At 35.6% G+C, this 27,458-nt stretch overlaps 1 protein-coding gene across 1 annotated transcript in view; it reads right to left on the bottom strand.

The window, feature by feature from the left end:
• Positions 1–989: 989 nt before the first annotated feature.
• Positions 990–27,458, bottom strand: part of chp (leucine rich repeat containing G protein-coupled receptor chaoptin) — a 159,560-nt gene continuing 133,091 nt past the window's right edge. Inside the window, exon 12 of the mRNA XM_089087905.1 lies at positions 990–2,531. Within this exon, the coding sequence (XP_088944031.1) occupies positions 2,291–2,531 (241 nt within the window). The 3' untranslated portion in view covers positions 990–2,290. The remainder of the gene's footprint in view (positions 2,532–27,458) is intronic.

Genomic DNA, 27,458 nt, shown 5'->3' with positions numbered 1-27,458 from the left:
TTCGAAACTTACATACATATCTATGCCTTCAGGCGTAGGGTTCAAATATATAGATGCCTGGCCCGTGGTAAGGCTTATTACGCAATCACTCGTGATATCTATTAATGCTTTACTACTCTTGTGCCCCCCCCTGGATGTGCCACTGGGTAGTACAGGAGTGCTTTGGCTATTGATTTTGAATAGCTGCCGCTCACAGCCTTACCCCTTCATGCTTATGATTGCCAGAACTCCCTTGAGCCGTGCCTCCATGCCCTTCCTGCAAAACGGAAATCAGTGGGTTTTTTTTGTACTATTGATCTTTTATTAGTAATATTTCTTCACTTTTCTATATAGGTTTTTTTCTTGTCATTTTTTCGGCTGGGTGGAGTTCTCCGGGGAGGAGAAAGAGATAATGAAAAGAGTTTTGGGGTATAGGAAGGAGGTCCTATACTATTTTGAGATAGCGTTCCCGAGGTAAGATAAGATTTTATGAAGAAGAATTGCGGGATTGAGACACCGTGGGCCAAAGACTCTGGCACCCACTCCTCACAGAGAGCACAGTTGTAGTAGCCATACTGGTCGCGGGTGTTGTACTCCCCACAGCACTAATACTTTTAAGGGCAGGACTCGAAGAATCTGTGTCCCGTCGCATATAAACCAAAAGGAACCTCGGCCGTTTTACCTATACTAGTGGCATCAGTACTAGCACTGGGGATGCTAGAAATCTACAATGACTAATATAGAAAATGGCTGCGGAATATAAAAGCCAAGGTAAATTTACCGATCTAGAGAGGGGATCATGCTCCCTACCTCAATTGGTGTGTACAGTTGAAGTACTTGTGCGTGTTCTAAACTCTCATAGCAGTTATTAGAAAACTGAAGTGTAAACGCACCACAATGGAAGTGCTATAATGGAAACGCACCACCTAGTACTATAATATTTCAACCAAATAATAAAAAGTACTACAACCCGTAGTTGGCTTTAAAACATGTAGATAAGTATTTCATAAACTAACTAATTTATTCATAATTTAAAGGCCACAGTAAATACAAACCACGCCAAATAATTTACAAGTAATGCAGCCGAAAGTAAAGAAGGAAATTTGGTCCTATAATAACAGTGCATAACAGAGGACCTTAGACATCACTTTCCAAAAGTTCTATGGCGTAAGGGCGAAACATTATTCAATTTTATCTGTGTAACTTTTTTGGAACATACTTATGAGCCCTTTATTTAGGAAATACATTTATTGATAAAGGGAAGTAATATCTATCTATTTTAACACTCAAATAGAGTCACATTGTAGGGCTAGTTTGGATGGCCATGGAAATTTTTAAACCACTTAAAGAGTCGAAAGTTTATGAATGACAAAAAAAAATTTGCAAGTAATTTTTAGGGTTCTCTATAATTGCAGGATTTGAGGATGACACTGCAACTTTTGGATCTGATCCTTCAATTTGACAGTGGCCATTCATGCAGAACAAAATTCTAATTTTGTTTTTCCAAAGTTTAAACTTAAATCGAACAGAATGTAAATTTAGTGCAAAGATATTCACGCATTCAGACTGCACTTTTTTTATGTATTCAGTTAATCTTCCAAACAAAATACCAAAGGATATGGAGAACAGAACTGCCATAATCGCCAATTTATTTTGAGGAATAACAACCTTTTTTAATATTGTCAAGATAGGAAACCATATCTCACGGTTAAACACAGATGATATCTGACTAATGCGAATTTTAAGCAAATTCTAACCAATGAATTACAAAAAAAACTTCACATGGATTTTACTTTTGATTTGGAAAAATAGTTCAAGCTCCAAATAGAAGACCCAAAATCATATTAAATCAATATCAGAAGGTTTTTCAAATGATAGTATAGAGTAACTCTAAGACAAACATTTTAAGAGGGTCAAGTTTTGGGGACACTGGCATATGAGTTGAGAACAAGGCTTTATTTGATCCTGAAAACGCATCCGAGACTACCCTCAGAAATATTTGCAGTGTTTTTTTTCTTTTTTAGAGCAACAGGGTAATTTTGAATGATTTTAGAAAACAAAAACAGAAGTATAATAGCAAAGAATGCATTATTTTGTATATGAATATTTTTCGGACACTAACATCGGAGCTCACTGTCAGCTTTTATGTCAGAAATTATTGGAGAAACTATAGAGTATAATTTTTTCGCATCATCTTCAGATGACTTTTATATCCGAATGATTTTTACGTACTCAAATAACAACTTTGTTTAGTTCAAATATCTTCCTTGAAAGGGTTGTTCTTTGACCAAACTTCAAAAATATTTGGCTATTAAATGATAAAAACAGATATAAAAATGATAAACGACAGGTGAGAAGTTAGGTTAGAAGAGGATGACCAGCCACACTCCAAGTCAGTTTTCAGCACTTCAATGAATGATGCATTTCCTTTATTTCGGCACTCTGACATTCTAAAATCTCTCTTCTGCCTCTGATAATTTTCTAAAATCTCCTGTTCTTCTTCAAGCGCAAAATCATGCTGTCGCCATTTTTTCATCCAATATTCAACCCATCTGAAAAAAAATATATTTATGCCTCCGAAACAATACAATAAACTGTTATAAAATTCCTTCAAGGGAATTGAAATTAGAAAATGAGAAACCGATAACTTACGAGCACAAAGCAACGAATATTAAGTATCAAATTTCGATGGAATGAACAGGATATATGGAGAGACCAGAATAATGTATTTTAAGTACTAAGCATCAATTTGAAAAGAATAAGCTAGCTTCAAATTAAATTAAAGAGCGAAGTTTAAGCTTAAAAGGACAAAAATCACTCTTAAGGGAATCGAGACTATTTTTCTCTTTAGTCCTGCACTCAGAAAGTTTAATTGGCTGATGAAGGTTCAGTAAAAAAAAATCGATGTTGTCCCTGAGAAGAACAAAAAACCTAATTTTTAAAAGAATGTGCTCATCGTTTGTATTTATAAATAGTGTATATATTTTGTTGTGGCTTTATATGTTTTATTGTAGGCACTAGAACTATGTACACTGCTAAAGAGGGCTTCAATCTTGATATTTGAAAAAAATAGTTTTTTTTCAAGTTTAATATAACTTATGCTATTTTGTTTAATATTTCCTTTAAATAAGGTATTTTTATAACACCCCTATATGAAAGACGGCATGTCGTTTACCAGACCAAATTAATGATTTTTAACACTTACTTCTCATTTTAGCTTTTTTAGAAACAGAATAGCTGTTTCTATAAAAACAGCTAAACATTGTTAGAAACTCTTTTTTAGAAGTCTTTGTCAAATAATGGAAAGTTTATTCCACGTTACAAATTGATGGGTTTACTGAAGATTCTAAGAACAAGATAAAACTTTATAGCAACAACTTACCGTGAGATTTAAAGCCTCAAATGTAAGACAAATCATTGGCAAGTTTAAACAATTACATCTAACTAATGCACTATTTGGAAATATCTAGGTTTACTGCTAGAGAAATTAGAGCCTGACGGCGGGGAATATTCTTTGCTTCTCAAATCATTAATATGGCATTTTGAACGGGTTCCCAGGGCAAACTTGTCAAAAAGGTGCTGGGGAAAAATGCTTTCGAATGATTCTGTTCTTCAGTTCTGCCTCGAATAAACTGGTGTTTTATGTGATACATATAAGTAGTGCCGGGAGCTCGGCGGCTTCAACGCCGGGCTCTGGCACGCAGCCGGCCTCTATATATGGATTTTTATTGTCGCTAGTCTTCTAACCGTAGACGTGAGCCTCTTCTTCTTGTCATGACGTCACCAAAGGCTCGTTACAATCACCTTGGGAAAATTACGATTTCTTCCTTAAATTCCTGAAATATTTAGATCGTTTTTATGGCCAGTCATCACTGTTCCTTGTTTTCCAACCGTAGATTTCATTGTCCATTTGTTCATCTTTACCTCAGAAAGTTCTTTCCATGCCTTTTGCTTTAGCAGTTTAGATTCATACATCATCTCATTTAATTTCTTAATAGGTTATAGAAAACAAATACGTCTTTTCCAGTTTCCTACCACAGATCACTGTTCAAAATTTCGTATACAAATCAATGTAATTCTTGCAGTCGTGTATTTAATACCTTTTGTTTTGTTTGTGCGATTCTCAAATTCATTAGTTTTCTAATCATATTTTACCTGTGATTCATTTCCATCAATGCCGTTCTGTCCTTAAACGCTATAAATGACCTTAAATAAGAATTAGTGCCTTTGTAAAAGTAAGTTTTTTTTTCTATTGGACCTTTAACTTTTGCCTAGTCTTGTCTTTTGTCATTATGAAAAACATATCACCGAACTTTTGTTTTTTTAACAGAGGCTGATGCAATATCAGGTTCTTGCCTAACGTCCTTATAAATCCCAATGTATTTGTTTATAGCTATTTCATCGCTTGGACCTTTAATAAAATGTTGGATGTCGACTTCTGCCCCAGCTTGTCTTTTGTCATTATGGAATACATATCGCCGAACTTTTTTTTTTTTTAACAAAGCCATGGTAAGCATTGATGACCTTATCCATGACAAAATCCCAAACCCAGTCATCATAGCTATCAGTTCAATTTTAACAAGCTTATCTTCTAGGCCCATTTTTCTTTCACTTCATTTTGGATTTTCATTACTTCAGAGAATTTGCCAATGCCCCTACTTTAGATTTCTTTTTCTTGCAATGAATTATCATTTATAACACTCGTTAATTTTGGTGTTTTGGGTCTTATTTCATTTGATACACAGCCATTGTGAATTTAATTTGTTCGAGCTGTTCTCTTGGTCTTATCACGTTTGATGGTTAAGGTGGTTCTAAAGAACTATCATTTGCATACTCATTGCTATCATTTTCAATTTTGACACGTTTTGATTCTCGCTGTCGCTTATCTTCTAAACCAATTTTTCTTTTTTTTTTTTAATTAATTACGAAAATTTGCTAATGCCCTTTTCCTTAACTGTCCTTATTTGTCTAGTCTTGAATAATAGTCGAGGTTGTAGATTTTTCAGTTGTTCAGGTGGTGGGACAAAGACTTCTTTTTCTTCCTACGAATTATAATTTTTTCATACTGATTTGTCTTTTCATACTGTTGCCTTTTCAAAGATATTTGATGTATTGAAGCAACTCCGATTTCTAGCATCGATTGTGTACTAGGCTTCAAACTTTTGTTTTTTTTTAGTATTTTGTGAATTGTTGTAATCCCTTGTTAAAATTTAAACACAAATTTTGTGTAATTACGAGTTTTTGCTCTTTAAGCAATTTATTGTAAATTTTTCCATGCATCAAAATCTTCAATTTTTCCACGTAAGTGAGGCAAGTGTGACAACGTCATTTTAATACTCATGTATACAAAAATGACGTCACTCACATGAATCTTTTTTTTCCAAATTAAGGTTCTTAACAAATTTTCTCAAACTTCTAACCTATCTAGACCGTTTTTTTTAGGTCTGAAAATCCCAGGATGCCAATTTTCCCGGAAAAATATTAAGCCGTATTCGAGAATAAATAAATAAGTAAATACACAAATATTGCTCGCTTGTAAAGATTGTATTTACAAGAGAAGTTAAAAAAAAAAAAACGCCGGACATTTAGTAGAGCCTGTCTAATTCTCGGCTTAAAAATGAACAGAAAAGGGTATAACCTATATACCTAAGTACATGGAAGCTATGTCCGTGCATTTCAAGAGTCCGAGGAGCCAAAAACTTAGTTCATCTTGAAAGGTTCTCAGTTCCCCTGTGGAATTTTTTGAGAAAAAATTTCAGATTCTTGAAATAAAATGGTTATGAGTACTCAGATTGTGAAAATGAAATCCGAGAATTGAAATATTTCGAGAAAGATTGAGATTCTTCAAATTGTGAAGGATTGTAATGTCCAAATATAAACCTTACGAGTCCCAGAAGTGAAATATGAGATTTAGTCAGATTTTTGGAATTTGAAGGTTTGGAGTTGTCAAATTGTAAAAAAATTGGGACTAAGAATTGCAAGACTAAGAATTGTGGAACTATGAAAAAAGTTGAGACTCTTAAAAGTACTTAAACTTTGCGTGGCTAAAATCTATAAATTGTAAATGTTAACAGTGTAAAGACATAATATTTCTTAAAATTCTTGGAATATGTAGAATTTGAATTGTCAAACTGTGTGAATTAACTCTATAACTAGTGGATTTTCGAGACAAATCGGGATTCTTGAAACTTGAAAGCTATACGTTGTCAAACTTTGAAAATTAAGTCGAAAAATTGTGGAATTCTAGAAAAAGTTGAAATTCTTGAAAGTTTGAAGGCATAAAATTATAAGTGTTAAAAGAGTTAAGATGTTATGTTCTTTAAAATTTTCAAAGCGTGAAAATTAAGTCTTTGGCTTAAAATATGTTGGAAAAGGCTTAGATTCCACAAACTGTGAAGCTATTGTGTTGTCAAAAAATAATCACTAAAAGTGGTAAAAGCAGAAAATGTGAAAACTGTTATGGATCTTGAAATTTGAGGTCATTGAGTTGTCAAACTATGAAAATTAATTATAATTACTGTTTAATTTTGAAAAATGTTAGGATTCCTAGAAGCTATTTTTTCATTTTTTCCATAAGTTAATAATAAGTGTACAAAAAATTAGACTTTCCTGTGGAAAACCGTGTAATTTTTTTGTCATTTAAAATACAAGAGGGGAGGATGTGCCAGTAAACAGTTAGGCCTGATGAGAAGGAAACGAGTTAAAAAAAAAACAATTCTTGCTTCATAATATGTAGAAGAGTTGTACTTAATTATTTCTAAAACCGCTTCACTTGAACTTACCCATCCCCCTCTAAGTGTGAAAATATATAACCAGATATACATTTACTACGTATTTTGCCATACGCCGCTCTTTTGTTTCAACTTGATACTCGTAAAGTGAAGCAACGTTGACGAAATAAAAAAATAAAAAATGGAAAGATGCATGGAAAATATATACTTTGAGCTATATATTTGCACATTAGGGGAGTTGGGGGTTACATTATAGTGGGGTGCTCTTAGAAATAATAAACTACAGTTTTTTTCTGCATCTTATGAAGTAAGGATTGTTTTCTCAACATATTTCTTTCTCAACATGCCTAATTGAACCCTGATACCGAAGGGGGACGGGGGGAATTTTGAACTAAATACATAGATTATTTTGAATTTAGACATTCAAAGGAAAGTAAAAGGCAATATTAAAATTTCAAATATTAATTTTAGGGCCTAAAAGAATATTATCAACTAAACTTTTTTAATGACATAATTAGATTGTTCAATATATAGGTTAACAGATTATGATGGATAACTTAAAAGTTTTGAGTATCAAGAATAAAAAAAAACACAAGTATTGATAAAAAACGTATTTGATATGTCATGAATGGAGGGACTCTTGGGACTGTACATTCATAGATTTTTGAGGGGAGGAATTTTGAGCCAAACCCACAAATTTTGTTCTTGAAATTTGAAAGCTTTACGTTGAAGGATGGTCAGTGCACAGTTAGGCCTGATGAGAAGGAAAAATGTAAAAAAGACAATTCTTGCTTCATAATATGTAGCAAAATTGTACTTAATCATTCCTAAATCACTTCACTTGAACTTACCCATGCCCCTTTAAATTTGAAAATATACAACCAGATATATATTTACCGTGGATTTTGCCATACATCGCTGTTTTGTTTCAACTTGATGCTCGTAAAGTGAAGCAACATTGACGAAATGAAAAAAAAAATTTAAGATGCATGGAAAATTTATATTATGTGTTTTGATTTTCGCTGTCGCTTATATTCTAACCCCATTTTTCTTTCTTAATTTTTCATTACTTCCGACAATTTTCTAATGCCCTTTGCCCTAGCTGCCGTTATTGGTCTAGTCTTCCATGATGATCAGGGTTGTAGATTTTTTAGTTGTTCAGGTGGTGGGACAAAAACTTCTTTTTCTTCCAAAGAATCATTATTTATAACACTTGTAAATTTTCATTTTTAGGTCTAACTCTAGACAACTTTTTCATTCTGGTTTGTCTTTTCATACTGTTGTCTTTTCAAAGATATTTGATATATTGAAGCAAGTCCGATTTCTAACATCGATTGTGTACTAGGCTTCAAACTTTTGTTTTTTAGTATTTTGTATTGTTGTAATCCTTTGTTAAAATATAAACAAGAATTTTTGTAATTACCAGTTTTTGCTATTTAAGCAATTTAATGTAGACTTCTCCATGCGTGAAAATCTTCAATTTTTCCACATAAGTGTGACAACGTCAATTTAATACTCATGTATACAAAAATGACGTCACTCACATGAATCTTTTTTTCAAAATTAAGGTTCTTAACAAATTTTCTCAAACTTCTAACCTATCTAGATTGTTTTTTTTAGGTCTGAAAATCCCAGGATGCCAATTTTCCCAGAAAAAACATTAAGCCCTATTCGAGAATAAATAAATATGTAAATACACAAATATTGCTCGATTGTAAAGATAGTATTTAAAAGATAATTTAAAAAAAAAAAAAAAACACCGGACATTTAGTAGAGGCTGTCTAATTATCGGCTTAAAAATGAACAGAAAAGGGTATACCCTATATACCTAAGTACATGGAAGCTATGTCCGTGCATTTCAAGAGTCCGAGGAGTCAAAAACTTGTTAATCTTGAAAGGTTCTCAGTTCCCCTGTGGAATTTTTTGAAAAAAAATTGAAAAAATTTCAGATTCTTGAAATAAAATGGTTATGAGTACTCAGATTATGAAAATGAAATTCAAGAATTGAAATATTTCGAGAAAGATGCAGATTCTTCAAATTGTGAAGGATTGTAATGTCCGAAAATAAAACTTACGAGTCCCAGAAGTGAAATATGAAATTTATTCAGATTTTTGGAGTTTGAAGGTTTGGAGTTGTCAAATTGTAAAAAAATTGGGACTAAGAATTGCAGGACTATGAATTGTGGAACTATGAAAAAAGTTGAGACTCTTAAAAGTACGGAAACTTTGCGTGGCTAAAATCTATAAATTGTAAATGTTAACAGCGTAAAGATGTATTATTTCTAAAAATTCTTGGAATATGTAGACTTTGAATTGTCAAACTGTGTGAATTAACTCTATGATTAAATATAAAAAAAACAAGTTTTTTTTAACTGAAAGTAAGGAGCGACATTAAAACTTAAAACGAACAGAAATTAGTCCGTATATGAAAGGGGCTGTCCCCTCCTCAATACCACGCTCTTTACCCAAAAGTTTTTTAATTGTTTTAAAAAATAAAGTTGTATGACAGATTCAAACCTTAGCGCAAAGAGTGAGGTATTGAGGAGGGGACAGCCCCTTTCATATACGGAATAATTTTTGTTCGTTTTATGCTTTAATGTTGCTCCTTACTTTCATTTAAAAAAACTTGTTTTTTTTTATTTAATTTCTGAAAGTTTTTGAATTAATGCAGCTTTGATTTAGGCTCACCGTACATGAATAGTTAAAACAAAATTCGCATATTAATTTTGCTTTTTTATGGCTAAATGGCTTACTCGAAATTTTGTTCTGATATAACTTACGAATTAATTTACGTAACGAATTTCTATATTCGTATGTTTTATTACGTATATTAGGGAGTTTGCCCCCTAGTCGATACGTTGCCCTTTACGCTAAAGTTCGAATTTTGTTCGACTCACAAACCCCTGAATCACAAAGGTCAGTAATTAGAATAGACAGCTCTTTTGAAAGTACTAAAAAAATTAGCGAAAAGGGCGAGGTATTGACGAGGGGGCGAACCCCCTCATTTACTTAATAATTGCTGTTCGTTTTAAGTTTCAATGTTGCTCTTTACTTTCAGTTGAAAAAACTAGTTTTTTTATATAATTTCTGATCGTTTTTTAAATAATGCTGGGAAATCCGGCGCCCCCTTCATAGAAATATCCCTTCTCCCAAAAAAACATCCTCCATGGAAGGATACTCCCCGTAACCCCCTCCTCCGACACCCCCCCGCCCATCCGGAAAAAATCCCTCCTGAAACGTCTTTATGCTTCCCATTAACCAATACTATATGTAAACAATGGGCAAAGTTCATAACTTCCACCCTTCCCCCGGGAACTGTGGGGGATTAAGTTATCCTCAAAGACATATTTATTAGATTTTTGACTATTCTGAACAAAATGGCTATCTTAAAAATTTTGATTTGGCGACTTTTGGAAAAAATAAGCGTGGGAGGGGGCCAAGTAGCCCTCCAATTTTTTGTCACTTAAAAAGCGTACTAGGAACCTTTAATTACCGTTGAAATGAGCCCTCTTACGATATTCTAGGACTACCGGATCGATACGACCACCCCTGTAAAAAAAAAAAAAAAAAAAAAAAAAAAAAACACGCATTTGTGATCTATCTACTGACAAAAAATACAAAATTCCACATTTTGCAAATAGGAGCTTGAAACCTCTATAGTAGGGTTTTCTGATACGCTGAATCTGATGGTGTGATTTTTATTAAATTTTTATGACTTCTAGAGGGTGTTTCCCCCTTTTTTCGAAAATCAGGCAAATATTCTCAACCGCGTAACTTTTGATGGGTGAGCCTAAACTTGATGAAACTTATATATTTGAAATCAGAATAAAAGTCCGATTCTTTTGATGCAGCTAATGGTATCAAAATTTCCGTTTTTTCGAGTTTCGGTTACTATTGAGCCGGGTCGCTCCTTACTTGCAGTTCGTTAAAACGAACTGTTTGACTAGTGGACTTTCGAGACAACTCGTCGGCTGGGAGGATGATTGTCGTATCTGACTCGAGACGAGTTTCAAGAAAAACGCGATTGAAGTTTGAAACGCGATATCTTTTTTATTTAATGACGAAACCGGGATTTTTTTTATCTCGACTGTAGTCGCATTCAAGGGCTACAACCTGGTTGAAATTTCGTTCACCTGGAGCAACTGGATATTGAGATATTGCTTGTTGAAAAACAGATACGACAAAACGCTCGCGGAAATTTCTTTTTACGGAAAACCAATACGACAATTTTGCTCTGAAAACTAGCAGCGTAAATGTCTTATCTCTTAGGAACTCAGTTTTGCAAGCTTTAAATTTTAATCAATTTCGAATATAAAAGCATAAGAAAAACTCAGCACTACTTCGGGTACAAAGAAACATCGTTCCAACGAAACTGGACCTACTTTTTTATGTTTTATCGAAAAATGCTTTGTAGTATGCTTGGTCCTCCAGCGGCATGAACTTTAGGAGGCTTTTCACGTCCTTGATCTTTTCCTCAGGCAAGGAAGAGAGCCTAGGGAGTGGGCCTGGCTCAAGTAACTCCTCAATCACAGTAACTTTGGAGACTCCCCTTCCTTTTTTAACTACTGCAGCCTCGGGTGCAATCTTCACCAGTTCATGTGAGGCAGAGCCAAAATTCTCCTTGTAATACACTCTTTTGTGCTCAGTTGAAACAAATCTCAGTTCCTTGACTTTTGTGAAGGGAACTTTCGAATATCCTTTGTATTCTTTGGAGCAGCTCTGAAAATCTAAGAAGTCAGAACTTTTCATTTGGATCACAATGTACGATTCCTTTTTCCTAGCTTTAATCATAAGTCGAGTGAGGGTCAGAGGTGAATGAATTTCCAATTTAGCAAAGTAATGTTCGATGGCACTATGGACAGCGTCCACTTCTTGGATCGATGAGTGTCCTGGCTCGCAAAACTTCATTGTAATGGACTGAACATGGGGGAGCTTTTTCAAAGTATCCTGCATTTGGTAGCTCATGATACTGTTCCTATTTTGCGGGACACAGGAGTCAGACCACGTTATAAGCTCTTTGATATTTGGATGCCCTGAAAAGACTTTTGACAATATAGCCGCCACTGCACTTGCAATGTCATTTCCGGTCCGCCCTCCAATCAACTCAGACCAGAGAGCACAATAGATCTCCTTTTTCGTCTGTTTACTTGGATCTGGTTCAGCACTGTCCTTGTAATGCAGCACAGCAGTCAAGTTATAAGTATTGATCTTTCTTTTGTAAAAGAAACAAGATGCGTTCCCTCTTGGCAATGCAAATACATTTTCCAGATCAAAACAGAGGACTGGCTTGGTAAGCAATCTATCCATATCTCTTTCTACTTTCGTTTCTGCTTTTGACCTTTTATGATTTTCAAAAATAGCTCGTTTTTCGTCAGATACCGTAGTTCCATTCCTGCGTGCAACATCAAATTCTTCGCACAAATCACACCGGTCATTTTTTGGTGTGTGGAACGACAAGTTAAATTCCGTATTGAACACTTTCCTGTATACAGTTTCTGAGGCACTCTTGCGGCCCTCATCTTCGCACTTTTCACAATATAAGCTATACATCCGAGCCATGTTCAAGTTAGACTCCAAATATTGTTTGGAAGTCTCAGCCCTTCGATAGTGGGACTCGATCTTTGGAAAGGAGTTAATGTGGTTACGTATGAAGTCCATGTCTTCCTCTGATGTTTTGTTTTTGGCGATCTTCTTCCTTGGAGGCGTGGGCGTTCCGCAGGTATTCTTCTGCTCGTGAGCGTAGTGCACTCTCCTCTCGGTTATGTCGAACGTTGTCAGATAAAAAGATCTGCAAACCTGCCTTTCTTTTCCGTTGATGACAACAAAATACTGGTAGGTGTTTTTCCTCCTTGTCACTTGTTTTTTGTTTTTCTTCTTAGGCAGGCACTTTGTGGTTTTCAGATAAAACATTTTCTTCATTTCAGCAGACAATTTCCAGAAATTATCAAAAGCATTCTGTCTTTTTTCGGGTGGGATTTTGTGACATTCGTAGAAGCAATCTTCAGTACACTTTGAAGGCTGCACAGAACGGACTCTGCTATGCGTTTTCTTAGTCTTGGGGTTAACGTAGGCAGTCCCATCATTATTTGCTGTCTTGATCTTAGTTTTTATCCATTCGCTTTCATTCCTCAATCTTTTTCTCGTTGATTTTTTTCCAGGGTCAACGCCTTCTGTGCCATTCCTATTTCCAGCTACAGGCTCTGTAAAAGAATTTGAACCTCTCTCGACATCTTCAAAATAACTAGTTTCATTATTCCGATTAGCTTGTCCATAATCAGTCGAAACATAAACCAAGGGCAACGGGGAATCGGAAAGAACTCTTTCACCTGCATCAGCAAAGCTTGACTCGTCTTTGTAAGAAATGATGCTCGGTTCATTTGCTGATGAGCACTCAGCAACACTCGGTGCATATTCCGAATCTTCGTCAGAATTCTCAAGGTCTTCGTCAGAGCTGTAAAAGAAAAAAAAAATTATAGTGGTTACTCCAGCGATGGGCTCAGTGAAGAACTGCAGGTCAGGAAAATGAAATTTTCAGTAGACTAAAGATAGGCTTTGTAAGGATAGACTAGTCTAGGCCTAGTAATAGCAAAACATATTTTTAGCTCTAATATTTATTAAAGGGGAGAAATCAGATAAAGAAAAAAAGGAAATATACCATTAGATTTTCTATTTCCTTGTCTATTCCCCCACAAAGCCAGATACACCTTTAGGCTTAACAAAACAGTTTGATTTTTCTTTAAACTAGCTTTATTTTGTAATACACATCAGCTGCTGATGAAGAACTGGGTATATTATCCAAGCACCCCTGGTGTTTGGATAATCACTAACTTTGGACAAGCAACCGAGCATAATTTGATTCAAATAGAGCCTATATTTCCAAGCAAGCTCTTAGTCTTGCATATGTATAGATTTAGATTACCTTGTTGGGATTAGCTCAATTTGATCTCAGAAACTTTTTTATACTGAAAATTAAGCTTAAAGAAAAGTTAGCAAACCCTAGTAGCCTATTTTTTTCTTTACAGCACATGTCTGGGATTGAATCTATTTATGTTTGAGTGGTTTTGTATCCTACAAGGCCTATAGGATCATGTGTTTAAGATTGGGCAGTATTTTCTAGAATTAGCCTAGAATTAGGCTATGCTTAAACTAAATTGTGTATTTGTCATTAGACTCTACTATTAACTATCAATGCATTCAAAACATTCAGCAATCCAGATGGCTAAAATATTCAGCCTAATCAAATAGCCTAGGCTAGCCTACTTGTTCAAGAAAATTTGATACTTCCTTTGAGTTCTGCAAATTAGCAAATCGCATTATGAGATGGTGCAGTGGTACAATAATGTGCGTAAATAGACAAGACAATTCTGTTATCTAGGAATAGAACCATATTCCTAATTCAATGCTGTATCCAAATCAAACTATATATGCACCAAAAATCATAACAAATCAGGTAGCCTATTTGATATACTCTTGGGTAAAGGTGCAGTGTAGCTCCCCCTGTACTATAGGGTGCAGAGACCCTACTCTATACTATACTATAGGGTGCAGAGGCCTAGAAGAAATCGACACTTTACCTGCCAAATTCATCAAAAATTGCTTCAAAATCCCTCGCCAAGTTTTTCCTTGGACGCGCCATTTTCTTCTTCTCTGAAATGCGTGACGGCAAAACAGCCAGATACGACAATTTTCCAATACGACAATTTCGCTAGCGGATTATCAGCGATAATGTCCGATACGACAAATGGTTTTTGGTCTTTTACTCAGGAACGGTAGCCAGTAGAGCAAAACAAAAAGCAGATTCAGATTCTACGCAAAATTTTACACTAGATGGCATTCATAACTCAATTTTGGCCGGAGATGCCTAATACGACAATCATCCTCCCAGCCGACGAAATCGAGATTCTTGAAACTTGAAAGCTTTACGTTGTCAAATTTTGAAAATTAAGTCGAAGAATTATGGAATTCTAGAAAAACTTGAAATTCTTGAAAGTTTGAAGGCATAAAATTATAAGTGTTAAAAGTGTTAAGATGTTAGGTTCTTTAAAATTTTCGGAATGCGACGGCCCTTATTTATCAAAGCGTGAAAATTAAGTCTTTGGCTTAAAATATGTTGGAAAAGGCTTAGATTCCACAAACTGTGAAGCTATTGTGTTGTCAAAACATAAACACTAAAAGTGATAAAAGCAGAAAATGTGAAATTGTTATGGATCTTGAAATTTAAGGTTATTGAGTTGTCAAATTATGAAAATTAATTATAAAAACTGTTTAATTTTGAAAAAAGTTAAGATTCCTAGAAGTTATTTTTTTTCATTTTCTCCATAAGTCCATAACAAGTGCACAAAAAATTAGGCTTTTCTGTGGAAAAACGTTTAATTTTTTTGTCATTTAAAATACAGGGGGGGAGGATGTGTCAGTGCACAGTTAGGCCTGATGAGAAGGAAACGTGTTAAAAAAAACAATTCTTGCTTCATAATATGTAGAAAAGTTGTGCTTAATCATTTCTAAAATGGCTTCACTTGAACTTACCCATCCCCGTCTAAATGTGAAAATATGTAACCAGATATATATTTACTATGTATTTTGCCATACGGCGCTATTTGTTTCAACTTGATACTCGTAAAGTGAAGCTACGTTGACGAAATAAGAAAAAAAAATAAACGGAAAGATGCATGGAAAATATAGAGCTATACATTTGCACATTAGGGGGGTTGGGGGTTTTATTACAGGGGGGGTGCTTTTAGGAATAACAAACTACAGTTTTTTCGGCAATTTATGAAGTAAGGATTGTTTTCTCAACAGGTTTCTTTCTCAACAAGCCTAATTGAACCCTGATACCGAAAGTGGGCGGGGGGAATTTGGAACTAAATACATAGATTATTTTGAATTTAGACATTCAAAGGAAAGTAAAAGGCAATATTAAAACTTCAAATATTAATTTTAATGCCTAAAAGAATATTATCAACTAAACATTTCTAATGACATAATTAGATTGTTCAATATATATACCGTTAAAAAAAGATTGGAATAATAAAGAAATTGATAATATGAATGAGATAATAGCGACACCAGAAGTAATGGATAGATTAGAGGAGACTAGAAATCTAGATTGCGGTGCTGAGGAAGTCCTTGCCGAGTTATGTGAGTTAGTGCATCAGTGGTCTAGTAAAGCGGTAGAAAGGAAAGTTAAATCAGGAGATAAAGGATATCAAGATGAGGAATGTAGAAGGTTAAAGCAGGAGGTAGAAACAGAATTAGAAATTGTTAGGCAGTGCCAGGATGAAGAATTGCGGTTAGAAGCGTTGAATTTTTATGGAGTTAAGAATAGGGAATATAAGAAATAGCTGAAGAGGAAAAGTAGGGTGCAGGATAGTTTAGAAAGGAAAAAGATGATGGAGGATTTTACACTAGGGAATGTTAAAGAATTTTGGAGTAGAATGAGAAAGGAAAGAGCTAATATTTCGGGTCAAACACCTTCACCGGAGTCGTGGCCTGGTTATTTTGAGAATTTAGAAGGAGACTGTGAAGGGCTAGAAGAGTAGAAGAGGATAGTCAGTCGTCATGTTCAGGTGAAAGTATTTTCCCGCTGCAGCAGAATGATTATGAATTAGTAGGAGAAGTGACAAGAGAGGAGGATAGAGATGTAGTTAGTAAGATGAAAGGAGGTTCAGCACCAGGTTTGGATGGGATACCAGCCTGGGTGGTTAAGAAATTTGTGTCGGTGTTTTTGTCGATATTATTTATAGCATTTAATAGTATTGTATCTACATGTAAGTGACCAGAATTATGGAAGACTTCCGTTGTTATACCGCTTTTTAAGAAGGGGGACCCTAGCTGGAATGATAACTATAGGCTCATAGTTCTAGCACCAGTTTTTAGTAAAATCTTAGAAAAAATTTTAGATAGGAGGCTAGATAGGTGGTTAGATAAAAATAAAATTATAAATGAAGAGGAAGGAGGATTTAGGAATGGTTATAGTACACCATATAGGGTATTTTCGCTTAGAGCTATAGTCAATAAGTAAGGAACAGTGAATAGCCGCCTATATGTAGCTTTTTAGACCTAAGAAAAGCTTTTGATAATGTTGAGAGGGTGCTTTTGGTAGATATTCTGAGAAGTATAGGTTTACCTAGTATTTTTTTTTTTAGGTTAGTTACTAGCATGTATTGCGGAACTAAGGCGGTAGTAAAGGTAATAGATCAGGGTTTTTCTAGAGCATATAGAAACCGTAAAGGGTTAAAACAAGGCAGTGCTCTTTCCCCCCGTTTGTTTTCTATTTTTATAAATGATTTAGTTAATTTTTTGGAAAGAAGGTGGGCTCCGACAGTGGATCTTGGTTCAGAATTTTTTTCAGTTTTGCTTTTCGCTGATAATTGCGTACTTGTAGCTAAGTCTGCACAGGAATTACAGATTTTGTTAGGTCTTGTTGCAGATTATTTAGATCTGAAGAAGCTCCAACTTAATGCTAAGAAGACAGAAATAGTTATTTTTGGTAGAAGAAAGGATAAAGAATGTAATGATAAGTTTATGTTTAATGGAGACGAAATAACGATATTTAAAAATTCAAAATATTTAGGTTTTATATTTCAAAATAATGGTAGTTGGTGTGCCCACATTAAAGAGTCAGTAAAAAGAGGGAAAGCGGCTATATAAAAGGGGGGAACAGCTGGAGACCCTTCAGGTAACTTATTACAAAAGGCTTTTCGGTTTCCATAGGACTACGCATACCCATTTTTTCCCTCAGTAAACATAGGTTGGTTCGGGTAGTTAGATTTTGGATGAAGATAATGCAGGTACCACGAGGTAAACTTATTAGAGAGGCCTATGAAGAGCTACTTGCTTCAGGGCGTAAGAGGTCGTGGCCGTTTAGGGTTAAATCCTTATTAGACAGATTAGGATTGTCATAAATATGGAATGATGGTAGAGGTCCCGCCATTAGTCAGATTGATATAATAGGAATAGTTAAACAAAGATTAGAAGATCAGGAGATACAGACATGGGGGAATGAAATTGAGAGATCCGAGACATTAAGCGTTTATAACGATGTTAAAAAGGTGTTTGGCCAGGAGATTTACTTTAAATTTAATTTGCCAAGTACGTATTTGTCATATTGGTTGCAGCTGCGGGCCAACTGTTTGCCTTTAAGATGGAGGAGTAAAGTATTTGAGTGAGGTAAGGGGTTCCCGGCGTCTATGTACACGTGTTCCATTTGTAATATTGAAGAGAAAAATCTGGACCATTTTCTGTGCCGGTGCCAGGGGCTTACTGACTTGAGGGAGGGTATTTTGGGGAAAAGTAATTTTTCACTTCGGGGCATGTTGTCTCAGACGGTACCTAGCCTCATGTGTAGATTATGTAGATTTGTTGATCAGGCACTAAAGATAAGAAAGGAACTATTGTGAAGAAGATTTGTTATGGTTTGGAATAAAAATGCTGAAGAGAGTTTTAATTTTGTTTTCCGGTCATATTTGATGTATAGTATGTATGGCCCTGTAGAAAGGCTTTTGAATACACGATTATTATTATTATTATTATTATGTGTGTGACATTGTGTGTAATTATGTGAGTTAGTTTTATAGTATTGTGTGTGCGTTTGTGCTGCAATTGCAATGTAATTTTATTTTTATTTGCTATGGGCTATGCTTAGTTATTGTTATATATGTTATTATCATGTGTTTTGACTTTATATGCAACTGTGTTTGTTTTTGCCATGACCCAAAGAGGCTTTTGTTTTGCAATAAATATCTATCTATAGGTTAACAGATTATGATGGATAACTTAAAAGTTTTGAGGATCAAGAATAAAAAAAACACAAGTATTGATAAAAGACGTATTTGATATGTCATGTACGGAGGGACTCTTGGGACTTTACTTTCATAGATTATTGAGGGGAGGAATTTGGAGCCGAACCCAAAAATTTTGTTCTTGAAATTTGAAAGCTTTAAGTTGAAGGATGGTCAATGCACAGTTAGGCCTGATGAGAAGGAAAAATGTTAAAAAAAACAATTCTTGCTTCATAATAGGTAGCAAAATTGTACTTAATAATTCCTAAAATCGCTTCACTTGAACCTACCCATGACCCTTTAAACGTCAAAATATATATTTACCGTGGATTTTGCCATATATCGCTGTTTTGTTTCAACTTGATACTCGTAAAGTGAAGCAACGTTGACGAAATAAAAAAAAAAATGGAAAGATGCATGGAAAATTTATACTTTGTGCTATATATTTACACACTAGAGGGGCTTGAGGGTTGAGTTATAGTGGGGTGTTCTTAGGAATAATAAACTGTAATTTTTCTGCATATTATGAAGTAAGGATTGTTTTCTTAACATGTTTCTTTATCAACAGGCCTAATTGAACCCTGATACAAGGAGGGAATTTTGAACTAATTACATAGATTATAATCGATTATAACTAAAATAAGATTATAACTAAATACATAGGTTAGCTCGGGCCTTCAAACAAAAGTAAAGAGCTATATTAAACTAAAATTTATATTTTAATGCATCAAGAGATATTTTCAATCGAACATTTCTAATGACATAATAAGACGTTTTAATACATCGATTAATAGTTTCTAATAAGAAATTCCAAAAAAAAAATTCACCCAGGACCGAAAAAGGAACAAAACAATTAGAAAAATACATAACTGATATCTCATGACTGTATGGACTTGCCGGGATGACACTTTCAGCGATTGCCAAAAGGGGAATGTTGAGCTAAGTCCAGGGTTTATTTTGAGTTTAACCTTCAAAGGAAAGTAAAGAGTAATATTCAAACCCAAAACTTGCATAACCAAGTTGTCAAGGGTTCTTCAAAGCTAGCTCTTGAGGCAAATTGAATTTTTTTTTTTTTTTAACATTTCCAGTTTTCCATCCGAATGATTCATCTGCCCAGAAAGATTATTTCAAAGTATAGTTTTTGGAATTAAAATTCTATTATTTTTGTGCATAAATATAGATTCTATAACGTTTTTTTTGTAACTTCAAGACTTTGAAAGAAAATGTCACTGCAGTCAATAATTTATATTTTTATCGCATGGTTATAAATAATTAGCATTCTTCCAAGATTCGAGACGAAAGTTAGTTTAGATTTTTTTTTTCCCCATACAAAAGGATATTTACTGTACACCAAAACATTCATTGAAGTCCTTTGAGAAAATAACTGGTTTCCGAGACTAATAAACTCTCATATAAATACACAATTACAAATAATTAGACATGATTGAGCGCATACCCGAGTTTTTCAGTCATTAAGGCTGAAAAAGCATAAGTAGGTCTTGTGGATTAGGTACTTTAGTGGATCATAGCTATTGTAGACATTTATTTTGTATAAGTATGTATATACATCGTCTTCATAAAATATATGTATTATAGGCAGTGCAATAGCGCTGCCTTAGTAAGAGCGAAGTGGGTCTATGTATTTTTTTTTTTCACCAAGGCACTTCGTATGGAAGGAGATGTTGCATAAAATTCGGAGGGTCTCATACGGTTGGAAATAAAAAGTTTTTAATGCCACTTTTAAGAGTCAACGGCGATTTTAGTGCAAGTAGTCCCATTCCCTCATCCAAATTCCTCCAAAAGCATCCAATAAAATTTTGGGATAGCCATTTTGTTAAACATGGTTTAAAGGTCCAATAACAATACCTCTTGGGATGGAAGCCCCTCAACACAGAAATACGATGGCCGGCGTTTACCCCCCATCCCGGCGATTATCCCCGGAAAATAACCCCCGTGGAAAATACCCCCCGCGGAAAATACCCCCCACGTGAAAATAACCCTCCCGGTAAATACCCTCCCCCAGAAAGTACCCCCCCCCCACGGAAAATAAGGCTTTCCAAATTTGAGAATTTTATTTTATTTTTTATTTTTTCCGTAGGGGTATGGAATTTTGGTACTTGTGTATTATGCGCCATTCACTCAAATTTACGCGGTGTAAAATTCGAGAACTCACCAGTTTTTTCGTTAGTTTCTTCGTTACTTTAGAAATAAAGTTGAGCTATAGATTTGCATAATAGGGGGGGGGGGGTAAAGTATAGCGGGTCTGCATGTAAAATGTGTTTGGTACAAGTATTCTGCATATTAGATAGATAGATAGAGAAGTGTATTTTAAAGCCAAATATACGACCATGAACATCAAGGAGGCACACTTGTGCCTCTTTAAAGAAGCAACCCACCACAATGTTCAGTGATTTCCAGTCCTAGCGGTCGCAGAGAGATGGTGAGGATTACATTTTGTAGCCTAAGCTCAAACTAAGAAACATGCAAAGTTTCACCCCCCTCTGACTTTATCTTCATGGGGGAAAGTGGGCCGGAAGTTTCGACCCTCCCACCACAGCCCCCCTTTAAAGTTGTCCGATCGGGCTGAATTTTAGAGGATAAGCTTTCATAGGGCCTGGGAGCTTATCCTCAAAATTTCACTCCTTCCCTGTTTTCTAAAAACCAAATATACCCACTTAATGTTCATCAAATTTTTTTTTTTGTTACAGGCCACAGTTGGCAACGGATCCGGGGAATGAGGACTAATTCGAAGCGGAATTTGACCTTTTAGGGCCTTTTGATAGTTTCAGACGAAAAAAAGTATCCCCAGAATTTACATTTACGAAAAACCTCGTTTTTCTATAAGAGCCCATGTTAGTTTTTGAAATTCCTAAAAGCAAAGTTTTCAATTATTAAATTAGATCAAAATAGTACTCTTAACCTGAAAAGACCGACTGCAAGCTTCGAGAGATTCCAGCTCTTTCCCAGAAGTTTTTTTTTGTCGAAAAACGAAAATCTTACTTTGTATTTGCTTGCGTCGAAAATAGATGTAATTGACTAAAATAAAATATCAACAGTCTCTGATTGTACAGTGGTCAGTATTGTTGCCTGTCATGTGGAAGACCTGGGTTCGACTCCCCGTAGGAGTAACTTTTTTATATATAGAATTTAAAGTAGTATCTCTTAAATTCAAAGTTTAAAAAAGAAACTCGGTTTCTTTTTTAAATCCAATCTATTAAATCCTTCGGCTCAACAGGCGTCTCCAGAAGAATATCACGGTCGGCCTTCAGCTTACAGGTAAGTCTCCACTGCTTTGATAACATGCCGTATACCCGCATGCTCGAAGAAAAGTTGAAAAAAGAAAATCTTACTGTGCATTTGATTTGAGTATTGAGCAATTAAAAGCCTTAACAAAAGAATCTTCAGAAGTGGGGGGTTTGGGGGCGGCAGCCCCCCAACTTTAACTTCTGACTTGATCAGCTAAGAGTTAGTCAAGCAATAGTAAGTAATAAACTGTACAAAAACGTGCAGAAATTATTTGAAAAAAACTATGTTTTCTAAAGAGTTAAAGAAGCTGAGTCAAAAGTTCAAACCTTAAAACGTACAGGGATTAGGAGGTAAAGTTGGGGGGCTGACGCCCCCCAAACCCCGCTCCCCCCTTTTGCAGCCTCTTTTGTTAAGGTTTTTTAAGTCCTGTAGCCTGCAATCAGTTGGTCGTACCAAGTTCATCACATTATAGCTTGTTATCGGTTAGGGAAAAATCTCCTGAAAAATTCCAGCAAACAGGCTCAGTACTGTTTCTAGTCAAAGATGTGCAATAGGATGTTCTTACGGTAAAAAATTCCAGCAGACTTCGTTCGTGTTGCAAAGCATTTCTTTGCAAGGGAAAAAGCGGGGGTTGAGGGGGGCGGAAGACCCCCAAAATAAAAGAGGGGGCAGAAGACCACCAAAATTTTCGGTAGGGGGGGTATTTTCCGCGGGGGTTATTTTCTGGGGGTATTTTCCAGGAGGGGAGTATTTTCCGCGGGAGGCATTTTCAGGGTGGGACGGTAAACGTCTAGAACCTACAAATACACACAATCAGCCCATGAGGCAAGGGTTGTAAGTTATGCATTTCCTCTGCTGTTTGAATATAGTATTTGTTATTAGGAATCAGGGGCAAGGTTTGACTCTTGGTGTCTAAAACAGCTCATGACATTAAGGTGAAGCTTTCAGGAATGTGGAGGAGAGTGTTGAACTAAATCAAAACACACTATGTGTATACAGGTGGTCAAAAGGGCGTATTTCAAGACCGGTTGAGGGTATTAAATTGGAACTTTCAGGGAATATCAATTGACAAACAGACAATATGTGAACACTGTTCCTACTACTACTACTATTACTTCTACTACTACTATTGGTACTAAAATCGCTACTACTACTACAACTGGTGTTTCTTTTGCGACAACTACTAAGGCTAAGGGCGAAAATTTCTGGGAGTGTTCAGGAGGAAGTTGGACTGAATCCAAACATACTACGTGCGTACATCTTGTCATAAGGGCGTATCAACAATATCTTAGGACCGATTAATTCGAAAACTTCAGGGCGTGATGAGAGGGATGACCAACTCATCACTACTTTTACTACTTCTATTACCATTACTACTACTACTACTACTACTACTACTACTACTACTACTACTACTACTACTACTAGTACTACTACTACTACTACCACTACTACTACTGCTACTACTACTACTACTACTACTACTACTAAAACTAATACTACTAGTACTACTGCTGCTTTCTACTATTACTGCTACTACATCTACTTGTATTGCTACTACTGCTATACTACTTCTGCTACTACTATTACACTACTACTACTACTACTGATACCACTACTACTACTACTACTACTACTACTACTACTACTAACTACTACTACTACTACTACTACTACTACTACTAAGAAGACTACTACTACTACTACTACTACTACTGTTACTACTACTACTATTACTACTACTACTGCTACTACTACTGCTATTGCTACGACTGCCACTGCTACTGAAGTTAAGAGTATTAAGCTTGAACTTTCAGGTTAATGTTTAGGGGGATGTTTTACAACATCAAAAAGCAGCATGAGTGTACAGTTGGTCAAAAGAGCATATAAATAAGATCTTGCAAACCGCTTAGAGTATTAATTTGAAACCTTCAGGGCGTCTCGAGAGGGATATTGAACCAACCAAAAGAAAATATATGCTTACTACAACTATTCCTACTGCTGCTGCTAACACTGCAACGACTGCAACTACTAATGAAGCTATGGGTATTATTGTAAAGATTTTATTGAATGTTGAGCTAAATAGAACCCAAGATGTGCATGCATGTCTTCAAAAGGGGCGTATCATTAATTTCTCAGGAAAGGCTTAGAGCATTAAGTTGAAACTTTCAGGGCATGTTGAGGAGGACGTTGAACAAATCAAAGGGCATTTTGTGCATACTGCTATATTAACTACTAGTGCTACTACCACTGATACTACTACTACTACTCTAGGAAGATGTTGAACTAAATTAAAACGCACTATATGCATGCAGGTTGTCAAAATGCGTATTAGCAATATCCCAGCAATGGCTTGTAATTTTACGTTGAAGATTCAGGACATTTTAAGGGGGACGGTGGTCGAACCAAAAGGCACTACACTAGTTCATACTTCTAGAGGAATGTTTAATCAAACATGGATGTTAAATGAGTGTATCTACAATGAATCTGGTATGACTAAGGATATTAAAGTGAAACCTTCAGGGGATGCTGGGCTGCATGGTGAACAAAATCAAAATGCCTTGTTTGCATGCAGGTTGTCATAAGGATATATTAGCAATATCTCAGGAATGGCTGAGAGTATTAAGTCGAAGTTTTCCGGACTGCAAAAAACCCTACTACTAGTTCTACTACTACTGCTATAATTACTACTTATGCTACAACTACTAATATTACTACTGATAGTACGACTATTTACGACTGTGGCTGCTTTTGACTGATTGCATTATGAATAGTGGTGACTCCCAGTACTTGCAACTGCGACAAATTGTGATTCCGGCTTCTTGCAACTGCGACTCCTACTTAATGAAACAGTGACGGTGACTACTTGTTACTACGATTGCAACTACATCTGACTTCGACCACAACAACTACTCACACCTGCAGCTACACACGACTGTAGATGCAGCTCATTGTGACTGTGATTGCAAACACTTGACACAATGAATGTGACTAATTGCAACTGAGACTACTTGTCACTGCCACTACTTGAATCTGAGACTTCGGATACACGCCACTGTGACTAATTGTAACTATAATAGCACTATACTATGCCAAACGAATTTAAGCCTTTTTGGAGACCTTGAAATTTTGGAGAACTTTAAGTTAAGGCTTTTAAAATTCAGAAATAAAAGTTCTATTGTTTTTTTATGAGCCAACAGAGACTGGAGGTCATCCAGCTCCCCTCTCCATCATCTTGTTCTATACTTGCCTCCCCTTACCCCTATCCTGTCCAATACACTCCCCCTAATTATCCCTTCCCCCTTAAACCTTCCAAGGCGACCTATCACCTATGGTGATTGACCAGAAAATATTCAAATCGCAATTGCTAACAACGGGCAAAGTTTTATTTCACATAAAAAAAAGTTACGCTCTTATTTCAAATTTTGCTAGACCTAAAAATCTTGTATTTTTAAGTGACAATCTAGTTTGCCTCTAGGATATGGCAAGCCTTGCCAATAATTATTTGACATGCCGTGGTTGCAGCGTCAAAACCACAGTATACGGTCAAAACTGCCAGTTTCAAAACTGGCAGGCTGAATGTGTGAAATTAATCTCAGTCCCAAGAATTTTTTGGGAGTGACTTGCTAATGTTAGTGCTGAAACACAAATTATTATTTCAAACAAGATAAACAAACGATGTTTGACTTGCTTTTTACTGAAAAGAATAATCAATTGGAAAATTTTAACTAAGAAAGCTTTTTAAAAAAGATTGTGATCACAAATTTGGGCAAATAGTCACATAAACTATGGATATATAAAAAAAAAAAATGCTAGTTTGAATGTTTTAATATTAGACTCTATACTGTGGCACATAAAAAGAAATTGGCAGCTTTTGGCAGCAAGTGCATTTGATTTCACAGCCAGTGTTCGTTTTTTGTTTTTTTCAGTGCCCCTTCCAGTTCAAAGGCGTCTGCATTAATTATTTCACTCTTGCTGCGGTATTTTCACCGAGTCGTGGATTTTAACGCCATAGGAGAAAATCGTTTTCACTTATCAGTTTTTATTTTCTTAAAAGCTGACAACAAACGTTTGGCAACATCACTTGAAAACGGAATAGTAAAGAACACTTCGAACACTCTGAACAGATTATAAATATTAGTTTCCCATTCGGGATTTTCATGCCTTACACACATTTCCAGTACTCTAAAAAGGAAACTACACCAAACCATGAAACCATGCTTAGGTCTCTCCGTTCCGAGTCAATATCAGAAAGTGACACATGCTTAGAAATAGCACCAGCTAAAATGGAAGCAATGCTTCTTGGCTGTAGATTTTGAGTTTTTTCTGGTTCTAAGATCTTTACTTTTCGAATACGAGATCAGCAAAGTCAAATATTTGTTGAACCTGCGGTGTTATTTCCATGTAAAAGATGTCGGTTAACTTCAAAAGCTCAATACCATATGTATCTGAATTAAAAGGTATGAAGTCCGGCACATTAGACCCAGTAACAACCCGAAGATAGATCTGATTAAGATGTAAATACTGGTTGGTAGCACTGAAATTAATTTTTAGAATACCAAAAGACTTTGCAGTTGAAATACATGCTAATTAAGTTGACCGAAAATTTTTGTAAAAAAACTCCCTTTTCTCGTTAGTCGATGAAACGCTGGTAATTAATTTTTCAAAAGCACATTATAAGTCGTCCTAGTAAACAAAGCAGAGCAAAACCATCAGATTCGAGCTTCAGCCTTGTGTATTTGTTGTTAAGGCTATCAACGATGAACTGATTTATAACAAGCACTGGGACAATAAATTGTTAGAGTAGCCTGTAGTCCAATTACTTATACAAAACACTGCTTGACAGAGAGCCAGCAAATATTTTCTGGGCTCGAATTTTTACAATCGGTTAAAGCTTCAACCAATTTCAAGAAATTTTGCTTTGTTGTACTATCTAAAAAATGATTGTATAGCCCCTATAGTCCTCAAGTTTCTTAGATTACTCTTTACATGAATAGGACGTGGCACGCGACATTAGCATTTGAATATTTTTACCGATGAATGGTTACTTCTGATTGATGCACCTAAATGATTCTGCATCATCATTACTTTTGAGATAAGTGCTAAGAATCATCTACTAAGTTGTTTTTAAAGCGGGCATCAGAGATGAAATATATGCTTTATCATACTACGGTCCTACTTATTTGCATTGCTCTTCTGATCATACTTTTGAGAAATACTTAGGAGACTGCTTTTGGTGATTTTTTTCGGACAAGAAAATGTCAAATTGAGTCCCTTGGCGTAATACCGTTCAATATATTGTTCATTTTTAAATATACTACTACTACTACTACTTCTACTAATAACTTACCGCAGTACCAAGCCGCCTAAGGTAAACTTATCCGTGGTATTTTTAGGACAGTGTTAAGTCAAATAAATACTGCAACTAAGCTATGCACAACACAGCTTCGCACGCTCCTCCTCCACCCCAATCTATTCAAAGCTTTCCTCTTTAGAGCATCCCAGGAAGTTCCCATTTCATTTCAATCTTTCTTTATGACATCCTCTTACCCCCACTGTGGACGACCAGCATTCCCATTAGCCCTAGACATTTAGCCAAAAAGAACAATTTTCGGCAATCTGTAATCCTTCATCCGCAAAACGTGCCCTAGCCATCTCAACCTTTCTCTCAGTACAGCCCTAGAAAGTAGGACTGAACCACACTTTTCGTACAGCCTACTGT

This window comes from Artemia sp. Qi Xiang Cuo, chromosome 1 (assembly GCF_049724085.1).
Source record: "Artemia sp. Qi Xiang Cuo chromosome 1, ASM4972408v1, whole genome shotgun sequence".
In the NCBI taxonomy this organism is placed as follows: Eukaryota; Metazoa; Arthropoda; class Branchiopoda; order Anostraca; family Artemiidae; genus Artemia; species Artemia sp. Qi Xiang Cuo.
The sequence above is the reverse complement of the archived record's forward strand: the minus strand, read 5'-3'. Positions and strand labels throughout refer to the sequence as shown.